Source organism: Carassius auratus, chromosome 15 (assembly GCF_003368295.1).
Source record: "Carassius auratus strain Wakin chromosome 15, ASM336829v1, whole genome shotgun sequence".
NCBI lineage: Eukaryota > Metazoa > Chordata > Actinopteri > Cypriniformes > Cyprinidae > Carassius > Carassius auratus.
In genome coordinates this window covers 1,369,542-1,384,660 of record NC_039257.1, presented here as the reverse complement: position 1 = coordinate 1,384,660, position 15,119 = coordinate 1,369,542, and the positions used below count along the sequence as shown (strand labels likewise).

The 15,119-nt window shown below is 43.2% G+C and overlaps 2 protein-coding genes across 3 annotated transcripts in view; both read left to right on the top strand.

Annotated features, from left to right (window-relative positions):
• LOC113114651 (leucine-rich repeat and fibronectin type III domain-containing protein 1-like) overlaps positions 1-15,119 on the top strand; it is a 680,315-nt gene that overhangs the window by 89,876 nt on the left and 575,320 nt on the right. The window lies entirely within an intron of this gene.
• Positions 2,741-15,119, top strand: part of LOC113114560 (centrosomal protein of 164 kDa-like) — a 14,814-nt gene continuing 2,435 nt past the window's right edge. The window contains exons 1-22 of the mRNA XM_026281451.1: positions 2,741-2,917; positions 3,670-3,773; positions 4,238-4,349; positions 4,420-4,654; positions 5,406-5,495; positions 5,577-5,639; positions 5,723-5,800; positions 6,698-6,799; positions 7,023-7,682; positions 8,223-8,276; positions 8,937-9,004; positions 9,205-9,432; positions 9,498-9,516; positions 10,778-10,980; positions 11,092-11,178; positions 11,390-11,573; positions 11,659-11,733; positions 13,642-13,764; positions 13,935-14,078; positions 14,370-14,453; positions 14,669-14,737; positions 14,860-15,035. Of these exons, the coding sequence (XP_026137236.1) occupies positions 3,692-3,773; positions 4,238-4,349; positions 4,420-4,654; positions 5,406-5,495; positions 5,577-5,639; positions 5,723-5,800; positions 6,698-6,799; positions 7,023-7,682; positions 8,223-8,276; positions 8,937-9,004; positions 9,205-9,432; positions 9,498-9,516; positions 10,778-10,980; positions 11,092-11,178; positions 11,390-11,573; positions 11,659-11,733; positions 13,642-13,764; positions 13,935-14,078; positions 14,370-14,453; positions 14,669-14,737; positions 14,860-15,035 (2,936 nt within the window). The 5' untranslated portion in view covers positions 2,741-2,917; positions 3,670-3,691. The remainder of the gene's footprint in view (positions 2,918-3,669; positions 3,774-4,237; positions 4,350-4,419; positions 4,655-5,405; positions 5,496-5,576; positions 5,640-5,722; positions 5,801-6,697; positions 6,800-7,022; positions 7,683-8,222; positions 8,277-8,936; positions 9,005-9,204; positions 9,433-9,497; positions 9,517-10,777; positions 10,981-11,091; positions 11,179-11,389; positions 11,574-11,658; positions 11,734-13,641; positions 13,765-13,934; positions 14,079-14,369; positions 14,454-14,668; positions 14,738-14,859; positions 15,036-15,119) is intronic.

Below are 15,119 nucleotides of genomic sequence, written 5' to 3'. Positions count from 1 at the left end.
TTCTGACGCTCCTCATTTTGAGGTTTAAACGCTGTTAGCTCGTCTTCTCGATGTTGGCAGTTCGTCACGGAGTAACACCGAATCAGCAAGCCTTTCTTATTTTAGTGTTGCATTTGGGAGTTACGACCTGTTCACAACAAAAACGATAACTATAACGATCACTTTAATGATTATTATCGTAGACTTTAAAGTTGATTATAACAATATAATGTTAACTATATAGTTGACTAAAGTAGACTTTAACGTTGTCTCTAATGTTGATTTTAACAATATAACCCTAACTATAATGTTGACTATAATGATATAGCATTGACTGTTGAATTTCCATTTGTATATGCTATTAGGCAACATTTTATTCAGACAGTTTATTAATAGACATTTTTTTAAAAGTTTCTCTTGGAATAATTTTCTAAATTTTATGGTACATTAAATAGAAAAATTCTAGTTTATTGTTACTGTTGCCATAATTGTTAAATTAAGTATATATATGTATGTATTATTTTGTACGTTGGAGGTTTTTAAGATAAAATTGTTACATTATTGTAAACGAGGAATTGAAATGATATTGTCATTATTATAAAACCGTTGATTTTGTCATGGATATAGCCATTCCTGCTGATTAAATTTGTGTTAAACTTAAAAACAATTAATAATGTTAACTATAAAATTGATTAAAACAATGTAGCGATGACTGTAACAGTGAGTATAGCATTGACTATATTGATAATTATACCGATGGCTATAACGCTGACTGTAATGTTGACCGTTACAACAATTATTGACCAAATGTTGACCATAACGATAAATATTAAGTAAAGTGATGACTGTAACCATGACTATTGTTAAATATAACAACAGTCATAACTATAACACACATGTTAATGTTACTTTTATTCTAAGTGCATACCGTCTCTTTAAAATCTTAAGATCTTTAAAGTCAGTGGATTCTGATTGGCTGTAAATGTTTTTATCATTCATCAGCTGAACAAGAACACATAATGTCCAGCACAAATGCTCCTCTGTATCGTTATCGGTGTAGTTATAGTTATCGGTATCATTATCGGTATCATTATCAGTATCCTTATCTGTATCATTATCGATGTAGTTATCGGTATCATTATCAATATCGTTATCGGTATAGTTATCGTTATCGGTATAGTTATCGGTATAGTTATCGGTATAGTTATTGTTGTTTAATGCAGCAGGTTGGGTTTCTTCTGTATGGAGTGAAACTACAGTGCAGTGTGGAGTTTGAAGAGGCATATGGAACAGTTCCTCACGCTAGACGATGTCAGCTCTTGATCTTTCGTTCATAACGTCAGCCACTTATTCCAGACACGTATCCGCTGCATGCTAACGCCACTGGAGTACATTACACTGGAGAACTGCTGCTAATGGAGCATCTCAGTATCATCTCTATCGACCCTGCACTCCTCTTCACTCCCAAGAGCCCAGTATGCTCACCATTCACACTCAGAATGCATGTCTGCTCTTTTAATCACAGCATACGTCACAGACAGATATGCTTCTGCCACATGATGCTTCATTCAGAAGTGGATCATTGCACCAAATCTTGAGCCTGTAGACGGTAGAACAGATCTAATGCACAGTACTGCAGATCTCGATTTATTCTCATTGACTCATCACGTCTCGTTTAGTGTAATATGAGAGCTTGGACATGATTTGATTTGGGAATGACAGGATTCTGGATTCTCTGAATGCTGAGGGCTGGTTTTTCCATCTGGACGTCAGAGATGTATTGGAGAAACGCTCCAAACACTCAATCACACATTCATTCATTCATTCCAAACCATTGATTTTGTTTTTAATGTTCATTTACTGTATCGCGTTGTGATTCCACTCGAGGCATGTTTTAGTGGTTTATTTTATCTAGAAACCAAATATCTGAACTACTGAACCCCATTGAAAACAACTGAGACGAGCGAGACATCTATGATGTTAGAAACATTTGTGAAACTCTGTGAAAATGTCAAAGATGTTCCAAAAGCTGCAGCATTGAATCTTAACTCAAAGGGGCCAAACGCCATGTGTTTGGAGACTAAACGAAATCAGAGTCCGCTGCAGTGTGATTAAACAACTGTTAGCATATTTATAACATTATCCTGCCGTCTCTGTTGGGATCTTTTCTATCAGTCTGGATTGATGTGAAGCACAGTGAGTGTGTTTTTTTTTGTGTGTGTGTCGACAGTTTACCGTGATTTCCAGAGGACCATCATGAATGTCACAAACTTCTGTTGTTAAAGCAGCTTGCCTTGTTTTTTTAGGTTTTCTTTTTTTACACTGATATTAATTTATTTTCTACATTAAGGCTTGTCTAATATGCTTAGCATTTTTTCACATGTGTTTCTCATATATAGTATAAAGCCAAGTGTCAAAAATTTTATTGCTGTGTATGGTGTAACAAAAGCACATATTAATAAACTATGTTGGATCTTTAAGACTCTCTGGTGTTTGTTTTTGTCATTTAATTGTTGTCATTTTAAATCAGGATCTACCAATGCTATTCAAGGGAGTTCCTCATTTTTATTTTATTGTACAAAAATAAAACTATAGTTCATTTCCAGATACTTTCCTTATATTGTAATTGATAAAATAAGTTATTTTATTAGTATATTTATATTATTATTTTTCTCTATTATATTATTTATATAATTATATGTATATCCCGTGTAAGTCCATGCGTAGTTGCGGGACTTTTATTCTGAAGTGCGACTGCGGCGGCCGCCATGTTTCCGTCTGGTTGCTGTGATAGAGACGCGACGCTTCGGATTTTAACTTTCTGTTATAAATTCAGAAAATCATCTGAGACTGAAAATAATCACCTGAAATAAAGCTGTAAAGTAACACAATGCTATTACATTCACGGCAGGACTGAAGGCGTTGGATCAGAGAGCAGGTGAGGATTAAACTAATCGCGTTAAATCATCAGTAACGGTTATTAACGTTATTAATAAGAATGTTTCATAAATTTCAGGGTAACGTTACGCGACGCTCGACTTAAATGTCTTTACTGATGATTTGCCTTTATATGGTTTAAATCAGTCATTTAATTTGAAAGTGAAGTGACATTCAGCCAAGTATGGTGACCCATACTCAGAATTTGTGCTCTGCATTTAACCCATCCGAAATGCACACACACAGAGCAGTGAACACACACACACACACTGTGAGCACACACCCGGAGCAGTGGGCAGCCATTTATGCTGCGGCGCCCGGGGAGCAGTTGGGGGTTCGATGCCTTGCTCAAGGGCACCTAAGTAGTGGTATTGAAGGTGGAGAGAGAACTGTACATGCACTCCCCCCACCCACAATTCCGTCCGGCCCGAGACTAGAACCCACAACCCTTTGATTGGGAGTCCAACCCTCTAACCATTAGGCCACGACTTCCCCACGACTTGCTCCTCCAGACTTCTGTTTTCATTAAATATCACCAGTGATAGAGTTATGATCTACATCTTTATGATTATCAATGAAAAATGATTATCTGAGGTAACGTAAACAATAACAGATGCGTGTCGACATTGTGTGTGTGTTTTTACGTTTATTTAATAATACGCAGTGGCTTTTATTCGTAAGTACGTGTTATTTGCTGAATGTGATGTGTTTGTGAAGTTTTAATTTGAAGTAATCGAGTGAGATTAATTGAAGGCCCGTGCGCGCTCCTGTCACCATGGCGACCGCGGGACTGCGCATCGGAGATCAGCTGGTGCTGGAGGAAGACTATGATGAGAACTACATCCCTTCAGAGCAAGGTTACACTTCATCACACACACTATCACTGTCTTTCCTGTCAGTTCTTCATAAGATTGTATTATGACATTTTTGTTATATAACCCACAATAAAATAAGCTTTAGATTTCAAACACACATACACACACACACACACACACACACACACACACATGTACAGGTCCTGGTCATATAATTAGAATATCATCAAAAAGTTTATTTATTTCACTAATTCAATTCAAGAAGTGAAACTTGTATATTATATTATTTCATTACACACAGACTGATATATTTAAAATGTTTATTTCTTTTAATTTTGATGATAATAAATGATAACTAAGGAAATTAACCAAATTCATTATCTCAGAAAATATTATATAACCAGTGTTGTTGTTTAGTTCTGAACGTTCTTCATAATTTCTTCTTCCAAAGTCATAGAGGTTTGGAGTGAGGTGCTGACAGATGTGTGTGTGTGTGTGTGTGTCAGAGATCCATGAGTACGCGGTGGAGATCGGCATCGACCCGGAGCGAGAGCCTGAGCTGCTGTGGTTGGCCAGAGAGGGGATGGTGGCACCTCTGCCGACCGAGTGGAAACCATGGTAACACACACACACACACACACACAGGCATGATTATGTGGAGACAGGAAGTGACTCTGTGTGTGTTCAGTCAGGACGTCAGCGGTGAGGTGTACTACTTTAACTTCTCCACCGGTCAGTCCACCTGGGATCATCCGTGTGATGAACACTACAGACAGCTGGTGGAGCAGGAGCGCGAGCGCAACCAACACGCCACAGCCCCCAGCGCCCTGAAGAGAGACAAGGACAAGAAGAAGAAGAAGAAGGACAAGAAAGACAAGAAGAAGGACAAGAGGAAGGAGCTGGAGGAAGTCAGAGCTCCAGGGGTGAGAACATCATCTTACAGCAGCATACAGACGTCTCCTCTGCTCACCGGAGCTGTGTTTATCTGATCAAAAATACTGTACAAATGAGGAAATATTACTGTAATCTAAATCATCTGTTTTCTGTGTGAATCTGTGTTAAAGTGTAATGTATTTCTGTGATGCTCCGCTGTATTTTCAGCATCATTCCTCCAGTCTTCAGTGTCACATGATCTTCAGAAATCAGAATAATATGATGATTTACTGCTCAAGAAACATGAAGATTATTATCAATGTTGAACACAGTTGTATTTTTTTGGAAACTGTGATGGATTTTATGATGATGATGAATAGAAAGTTCAGAAGATCTGCATTTATTTGAAACAGAAATCTTTTTTTTTTCTCTTCACTGACACTTTTGATCAATTTAATGCCACCTTGAATAGAAATACTAATTTCTGACCCTAACTTTTGAATAGATCTGCCAGTTCATTGATATATATGTTAAATAAAGTCTCACTCCTCACTGTTGAGGAAAATAGTCTGTCCTTTGCTGTCCAGTTTTTACTGCACATTTTTTTTTTTTTTAAGTTTGAGTAATGCAATTTGCAGGGCCACAGGATTTCTGAATTTGAGGGATTTCAGTTTTCAGTTCTTGTTGGGTTATTGGATAATCGAGTGGATTCTGGTTGTTTCTGATGCATGACTCAAGAGCATCCAGTTTTTGGAGGACTGTTGATTGGCTGGTATGATTATTATCCCTCTCTCTCTGCAGGTGCTGGCTCCTCTCACTCGTCTCCGTGCTCTGTCTGACGCTCCTGTCGCTCCTCTCAGAGGATCTGGACTCCAGCCGCTCTCTCTCGGGGTAAAGCAGCACAAATGTATTGCAGTTGTGTTTGTGAGTGTGACCTGTGTTTTGGATTTTGATTTGGATTCTGTGCATCAGGCTGTGTCTAGTTCTGCTGCTGTCAGGAGCGCTGAGGAAGACGAGGAGATATCTGAGGAAGAGGTGAGTCTGAAACACACACACACACACACACACACACACACTGAACGCTGGATCAGATCTAAGTGAGTGTGTGTGTGTGTTAGAGGCCGCGGGACTCAGCCGGACTCCTGCAGAACCTTCATCTGGATCTGGACGCTCTGGGAGCAGGTCTACAGTACGAGGTGAACACACACACACACACACACACACACACACACACACATCCGTCTGACTCTTCTCCATCTGATAGCAGGAATAGCACTGCAGGACTGTCAGAATGGCTGAAAAACTACATTTCAGTTTTGTGCTTAAATACTACCAATATTCTAAAGAGCGTAATGTCAGTTAGGTTTGAAAAAAGCTTCTGGCTTCTCTCCTGAGACCACAAGAGGGCGCATCGAGCAAAATATCACTAATGCACTTTTATTCAGAGTAATAAAATAACACGATGTTTCACATGTTACCATGGATCACAAAACTAGTCAAAAGGGTACATTTTATGAAATTAAATTGTTTGTAAGAAGGACAATATTTGTCTGAGACACAACTATTTAAAAATCTGGAATCTGAGGGAGCGAAAAAAAAAAAACAATTATATATAATTTAAAAAGAAAAAAGACTTTTGAGAAAAATATTTTAAATCATGAGACGTAGTGGCATGGGAGAACTGCCATGAAGTCTCGAGACATGTTTTTTCAAAAGTTGAACTTGCATTAATTTTACATGGCATGTTTATTCTTATCTTGTATGAATCTGCACCGTTCTGGAGAATATGCTCCACACAGACACCGAGCAGCACTCACTTCTCCAGGATCACATTAGACATGTCCAGCTGCTACTGACATATTTCAGATCATAAGCCATATCTGAGGTGGATGAATGATAGGGGAGTGTTTGGATGTTCCATCAGATAGAGCAGCTGTTATCCATCTGTGTGACTTCACCTGTGGGGGTTTCTATTTACTAATAAAATCCTGTTTGATCAGGCCTCTTCTGGATGACTAACGGCTAGTCGGGGATAGGGAGCGGTTTCAGACACCGCTTCAGTCAGTGTGTGTGTGTGTGTGTGTGTGTCTCAGGACAGTGAGGTCAGTGTGACGGTTCCTCCTGAAGAAAGAACAGAACCTGAACTACAGGATTTGGCCCTGTCCAGAGATCACAGTCCAGAAGCTCCTTCAGAGGTACCTCTCTCTCTCTCTGTGTCTCTCTCTCTCTCTCTCTCTCTCTCTGTGTCTCTCTCTGTCTCTCTCTCTCTCTCTCTCTCTCTCTCTCTCTCTCTCTGTGTCTCTCTCTGTCTCTCTCTCTCTCTCTCTCTCTCTCTCTCTCTCTCTGTTAATAATACACCTGATCTGCATGTGACCTCACACTCGTCTGTCTGTCTCTAACTCTTCTCTCCGCTGTAAGGACTCGTTTGGACGTCACCTCCATTCCACAGCAGCTTCACGACCTCTGACCCCAGATGCTGCGGTGTCCAGCGGCCGAGAGGAAGACGAACAGATGAGCGAAGGAGCGCAGGAGGAGAAACAGTCAGATGAAGAGGAGAACGGACAGATCAGAGATGAAGAGACAGAGAACAGAGAGAGGGAGGAGGAGGATGAACAGATGGAGAGATTCAATAGTCCTGAAGAGAAGGAGGAGAGAACAGAAGAAGATAAAAGGAAAGGAAACATAGATGAGAACAGACAGATGAGAGATGAAGAGATGCAGAACACAGAGAGCGAGGAGATTGAGGAACAGATCAGCAATCCTGAGGAGGAGGAGAAGAACGTGATGGAGGAGAGAACAGAAGGAGGAGATCAGACGGAGAAGAGAGATGATGGAAACATGGAAGAAGAGATGACTGAAACACACAAATGGTCCATAAATGGAGAAGCAGAGGCCATCAGAAGTGTTTCCTCTGAGGAAGAGCGTCAGGAGAGTGAGGCAGAGGAGGATAAACATGAGGAAGAGCAGAGAGAGACTGAAGGACTCGTCTCAGAGGCTCAGAGTAACAGCTCTCGCCTTCAAGTCACTCGTGTTAAAGCAGGGAAGTTTGTGCCTCAGTGGAATCCAGTGTCTAGTGAGGTAGGACCGAGTGCCCCGCCCCTGTTCAGCAAGCCCCTCCCACTCCGCATGCCCCGCCCAGCTGTGTTTAGGTGCTTCACTCCGTTCCTCACAATTACTTTTCGTATAAGTAATAATTCTTGCTACAAATGCAAAAATGCACAAAATCGAACCTTGTCCAAAGTGTTTGTATGACGGACAAAGGTTTGGAGCAGTGTGTAAAGTGATTTGACACAATGTGAGGTCGTATTTATTTTTATATAAATTTCAGATAAGAATTTCGGACTAAGTGTGCAAATACCTTGAGTTTTAAGAGCTAGCATAGCAGTTGGTCAAGAGGTAATCAGAGCGGTTTAACCTTTTATGAAACTGACGTACAGTTATGAGCGCTCTTGAAGAAAAAAAAATAGATGACTGACTAGTGAGACTAGTTTAAGCCAATCAGAGCTCCTCTCAGCAGCAGAGCTGAATCTCCCAGCATCCTCTCCTCATACTGCTGTGTGTGTGTGTGTGTGTGAGCTGATTTACGTGTGTATGATGTTGTGTTCTGTTCTGTGTCAGGAGTCTGAGGACAGTGAAGCAGCAGCGTCGCTATCATCCACTGATAATGTGAAGGTATGACCTCGTCAACACACACACACACACACACACACACACACACACGTATAAACACAGCGAGTAAAAACAAGGCTGGACAATGATCCCAAACACAATCCGAGGAAACTCTCGATTGGTTTCAGAGAAAGAAAAGCTGCTAGAACAGCCAGCCAATCACTTGACTTGAAACCAACAGAAAATGGAAGGAAAGAACTAAAGGTCAGAGTTCATAGAGGAAACCCTCAGAAACTTCCAGATTTGAAGATCTTTGTTTGTGTGGAGAAATGGAGCGAGATCCCACCTGAGCAATGCATGAGACTAGTTTCTCCTACAGGGGGCGTCTTGAAGCTTTTGTACAAAGTTTTAAATATATTTCTGTAGCTCAGTACGTTTTCCCTGCGTCATTCCATTTTATTACACAGAACTTTAATTTAACATACATTTCTGAACTTATTTGTTTTGTTCTCTCTGTATGTACGGAGCACTTGGGCTGTTACCAACATCTGGTGAACATTTCATGTCATCATCACCTTCAGAAATATATTTACTGAGAAAAATGGTGACACGTTCAATACTTATTTTACACACACACACAAACACACACACACACACTCATACAGAGACTGAATGAGTCTTTAAACCTGAAAGTTTTAAATTGTGTGTGTGTGTGTGTCTCAGGACAGGAAGGAAGCCGAGGGCGAGGCAGATGTGGACAGATGTGTGGATGTCTCTGACTCTGCAGACAGGTGTGTGATGATGATGATCAGCACTGATCCGTCTGTATTTATCTTCAGACCACTAACTCTCTCATGTTCAGTGATTGTCAAAATATGCATTTTTTTACTATTTCAGATCATATTTATTTTATTTTAAATGTTTATTAATAATAAATTTGAAAAAAGTTTTAGCTTAATTATTGATAATGATGATGTGTGTCTCTTATCAGGCATTTGTCTAGTGATGAAGAAGAGAAGATGACACGAGAAGAGAGGGAGGAAGAAGAGAAGAGAAAGTGTGATGAAGAAGAGAAAAGACCAGAAGAGAGAGAGGAAGAGGAGAAGAGAAAGTGTGATGAAGAAGAGAAAAGACCAGAAGAGAGAGAGGAAGAGGAGAAGAGAAAGTGTGATGAAGAAGAGAAAAGACAAGAAGAGAGAGAGGAAGGGGAGAAGAGAAAGTGTGATGAAGAAGAGAAAAGACAAGAAGAGAGAGAGGAAGAGGAGAAGAGAAAGCGCGAGGAAGAGGAGAGGAAGAGACTGGAGTATGCAGAGAGACAGATGGAGGAAGAGAGGAGCAGACTGATGGAGGAGGAGAGGAGCAGACAGATGGAGGAAGAGAGGAGCAGACTGATGGAGGAGGAGAGGAGCAGACAGATGGAGGAAGAGAGGAGCAGACTGATGGAGGAGGAGAGGAGCAGACAGATGGAGGAGGAGAGGAGCAGACTGATGGAGGAGGAGAGGAGCAGAATGATGGAGGGGGAGAGGAGCAGTCTGATGGAGGAAGAGAGGAGCAGACTGATGGAGGAAGAGAGGAGCAGACTGATGGAGGAGACGCAGAGGAGCAGACTGATGGAGGAGGAGAGGAGCAGACAGATGGAGGAAGAGAGGAGCAGACTGATGGAGGAAGAGAGGAGCAGACTGATGGAGGAGACGCAGAGGAGCAGACTGATGGAGGAAGAGAGGAGCAGACTGATGGAGGAGGAGAGGAGCAGACAGATGGAGGAAGAGAGGAGCAGACTGATGGAGGAAGAGAGGAGCAGACTGATGGAGGAGACGCAGAGGAGCAGACTGATGGAGGAGGAGAGGAGCAGACTGATGGAGGAGGAGAGGAGCAGACAGATGGAGGAGACACAGAGGAGCAGACTGATGGAGGAGGAGAGGAGCAGACAGATGGAGGAAGAGAGGAGCAGACTGATGGAGGAGGAGAGGAGCAGACTGATGGAGGAGGAGAGGAGCAGACTGATGGAGGAGACGCAGAGGAGCAGACAGATGGAGGAAGAGAGGAGCAGACTGATGGAGGAGGAGAGGAGCAGACTGATGGAGGAAGAGAGGAGCAGACTGATGGAGGAGGAGAGGAGCAGACAGATGGAGGAGGAGAGGAGCAGACTGATGGAGGAGGAGAGGAGCAGACTGATGGAGGAGGAGAGGAGCAGACTGATGGAGGAGACACAGAGGAGCAGACTGATGGAGGAAGAGAGGAGCAGACTGATGGAGGAAGAGAGGAGCAGACTGATGGAGGAGGAGAGGAGCAGACAGATGGAGGAGGAGAGGAGCAGACTGATGGAGGAAGAGAGGAGCAGACTGATGGAGGAGGAGAGGAGCAGACTGATGGAGGAGGAGAGGAGCAGACAGATGGAGGAGACACAGAGGAGCAGACAGATGGAGGAGGAGAGGAGCAGACTGATGGAGGAGGAGAGGAGCAGACTGATGGAGGAGACACAGAGGAGCAGACTGATGGAGGAAGAGAGGAGCAGACTGATGGAGGAAGAGAGGAGCAGACTGATGGAGGAGGAGAGGAGCAGACAGATGGAGGAGGAGAGGAGCAGACTGATGGAGGAAGAGAGGAGCAGACTGATGGAGGAGGAGAGGAGCAGACTGATGGAGGAGGAGAGGAGCAGACTGATGGAGGAGACGCAGAGGAGACTGCAGCTGCTCAGAGACGCTCTGATGAAGGACGAGGAGGACGAGGAGCGCCGGATGAAGGAGGAGAGCGCAGAGCTGCTCAGGTCAGTCACTGCTGCATTGTGGGTAGATGTGCTGTTGAAGCACCAGCACTGATGATGACGACACTGTGTCATCGTCTCAGTCACACAGGTCACATGATGTGTGTGTTTCAGAGTCCTGAAGGAGCAGATGATCAAACAGAGACGAGACAAGGAGGAGCGACTGAACAACGACATGCACACACAGCTACAGCAGCTCAGGTACACACACACACATACACACATATGAACATGCACACACACACGCGAACACACACACACACTCACACGCACACATACACACACGCACAAACACGCACAAACACGCACATACACACACTCAGTCTCTCTCTCTCACACACACACACACACACACACACACACACACACACTGTATCACCATCAGTGCATTCACACACACGTGTGTGTCCAGGCTTGAGAATGAGGTGAAGCTGCAGGAGCTGCGTTCAGAGCTGGAGGCGGAGCAAGAGAGGGTGGAGACTCAGAGGAGGCAGGACCTCAAGCATCTGAGGGAGGAGTCAGAGGAGGAGCTCCAGGCAGAGAGGAGGCGGCTACAAGAGAAGAAGGAGGAGCAGCTGACCTCCATCAGACTACAGGTGTGTGTGTGTGCGTGTGTGTGAGAGAGAGAGAGAGAGAGAGAGAGAGCTGTGTGTGTGTTTAACACTCTGTTGTGTTTGTCAGGATAAACTGAGTGACACACAGAAGGATTTGAGGAGCACACGACCAGAACAGCCTTTAGTAGAGTATCAGAGAGAGGTACAACACACATATTATTATTATTATTATTATTATTACTATTTCCAATAAGTAAAGATATTTAACAAAATAAGAAATGACTGTTACTTTTGCAATATTTCACTGAAAAATAAAAAATAGGTATTACATTTTTTTTTTGACTAATTTAGGGGTTAGGCTCAAATTATTTAGTTTTGTACATTTACATTTAATCATTTAGCAGACACTTTTATTCAAAGCGACTTACAAATGAGAACAATAGAAGCAGTCAGGTCAACAAGAGAACAACAACAGAATACAAGTGCCATGACAAGTCTCAGTTAGTCTAGTACAGAACGCATAGCCAGGGTTTATTTTTTCTTTTTTTAATGAAACGACAAGAAAAGGAAAAGTACTGGTGTTAGTAGGTTAAGTGCAGGCGAAAAAGATGATTCTTCAGATGTTTCTTGAAAATGAGTAAAGACTCAGCTGTATGGATTGAGATTGGGAGGTCATTCCAGCAGCTGGGCACAGTCCAGGAAAAGGTCCGTGAGAGTGATTTTGAATTTCTTTGGGATGACACCACAAGGAGTCGTTCAGTTGCAGAATGCAAACTTCTGGAGGGCACATAGGATTTAACCAGTGCGTTTAGGTAAGTTGGTGCCGTGCCAGTGGTCGTCTTGTAGGCAAGCATCAGTAACTTGAATTTGATGCGAGCAGCTACTGGTAGCCAGTGTAACCTGATGAGGAGAGGAGTAACGTGAGCTTTTTTTGGCTCATTGAAGACAACCCTCGCTGCTGCATTCTGGATCATTTGCAGAGGCTTGACAGTGCATGCAGGAAGAGCCAGGAGAGCATTACAATAGTCCAGTCTGGAGAGAACAAGAGCTTGGACAAGAAGTTGGGTTGCTTGCTCTGACAGGAAGGGTCTAATCTTCCTAATGTTGTATGAGGCAAACCTGCAGGACCGGGTCGTTGTAGCAATGTGGTCTGTGAAGCTTAACTGATGATCCATCACAACTCCTAGGTTTCTGGCTGTCCTCGAAGGAGTAATGGTTGACGAACCCAGCTGTATAGAGAAGTTGTGATGAAGCAATGGGTTAGCTGGAATCACCAGGAGTTCTGTCTTAGTAAGGTTAAGCTGAAGGTGATGGTCATTCATCCAGCTAGAAATGTCACTCAGACAGGCTGAAATGCGAGCAGCTACCGTCGGGTCATCTGGCTGGAATGAGAAGTAGAGTTGGGTGTCATCAGCGTAGCAGTGATAAGAAAAGCCATGCTTCTGAATGACAGATCCTAATGACGTCATGTAGATGGAGAAGTGAAGTGGTCCAAGTACTGAGCCTTGAGGAATCCCAGTAGCAAGGTGGTGTGACTTTGAAACATCACGCCTCCAAGACACACTGAAGGATCTGTCAGAGACGTAGGACTTAACCCACAGGAGAGCAGTTCCAGAGATGCCCATCTTTCTGAGGGTGGACAGGAGAATCTGGTGATTAACGGTGTCAGAAGCAGCAGACAGGTCCAGTAAGATGAGTACCGAGGATTTTGAAGCTGTTTTGAAGTTTTACGGTAAAACTGTAAAATTATACTATTTATAGTCTTAATTTCTTCATTTTTAAATGTCAAGCCCTCCAACTTTGATTGAGATGGAAAACCTCACAGATTCTTAAAGCTGCTCTACTGATGATAAACGCTTCTAATCACACATTTGTGAAGAAGGTTGTTGTTGTGACTCCAAGCAAAGTCAAAGCGACTCAAACTCTGAGCAGCTCATGTGGATCAGTGTGTGTGTGAACACCAGCAGATCATGAGCAGACACACACACACACACACACTCAGCGCTGATGAGGATCGAATTAATCACTGCCTTCATCGCTTCATAATCACATGAAGCCGTATTGGGACTTTATTTCTGATATTGACGAGTGTGTGTTCATGTGTGTTTAGCTCACAGATGTGCTGCAGGAAGTCCGGGAGGAAGTCGAGAGAGATCACAGGAGGAAACTAGAACAACTGAAGGAGGAACATCAACAGGAGCTACAGAACCTGAGAGAGACACTCCTGGAGCAGGTACAACACACACACACACACACACACACGCGCACGAACACAGACACACACACGTGCACGCACGCACGAACACAGACACACACTCACTGTGTCAGACTGTCTTCATCTGATTTACATAGAGTGTGTGTGTGTGTGTGTGTGTGTGTGTGTGTGTGTGTGTGTGTGTGCAGGAGAGCAGGGAGCGGGAGCGTCTGCTGGATTCTCTTCAGAAGGAGAGAGACGCTGTGATCTCTAAACACACAACCCAACTACACAAACTACAGCACACACTGGACACACAGCTGCAGGAGACGCGCAGGACACACTCACAGAAGGTCAGAACAACACACACACACACACACACACACACACACACACACACACACACTGTCAGTGAGTGTTCACGATCATTTGATCAATAAATCAATTGAGCACATCCAAACTGTAAACGTGCACCCATGACAGAGACTGTATCAGAGGATGTATTTTTTTAATCATTGTAAAATGATTACACAGTGCTTACAGACTCCGCCCACACTCTCTTCTGATTGGCTGTCATGTGGACAGACAGATTGCTTGTCACTGAATGTAGTATTGTGTGTGTGTGTGTGTGTGTGTGTGTGTAGGAGTCAGAGCTACAGGAGTGGAAGGAGAAGCTGGAGAAAGAAACCAAAGAACTTCACACTCAGGAGACTGAGCTTCAGTCAAAGGTACAGAACTCTGCTTTATTTGAATTCTTAATTCTAATGATTATAGGCTATTAATGTCCACTGTTTGAGTTATTATTTAAGTTTTTTTTTAATCACATTCAAAGATTGTTTGGTTGTAGTTCTTTACAGGAGTTGTTGTAGTATTAACTTCAGATGAATAGTTTTAATCCAGTTCTATGTCAATACTAACAGTGTTGATTATTGATCATCTTCAGGCATCAGATCTGAGGAAGAGGAGACAGCAGCTGTGTGAGGAAGAGGAGGACCTTCAGAGAGGACTACAGGTGTGTGTGTGTGTGTTTCTGATGTGTATCTGATGTGTGTGTGTGTGTGTGTGTGTGTTTCTGATGTGTATCTGATGCATGTGTGTGTGTGTGTGTGTGTGTGTGTGTGTGTGTGTGTGCAGTCTCTCCCTCTGCTGCTGAAGGAGCGTGACGAGCTGTGTGAGGATCTGCGGAGAGAGAGACAGGAGCGAGAGCGACAGAGAGAGGAGAGCTGCAGGATGATGGAGGAGAGACAGCAGCTGGAGGATAGAGTCACACTGCTGCAGGAGCGATGTGAGCAGCTCACCTCCAGAGTCAGGTGACCCTCATCACCTCACACACACACACACACACACACACACACACACACACACTGCTGCAGATCCGTAACCAGCCGCCCTGT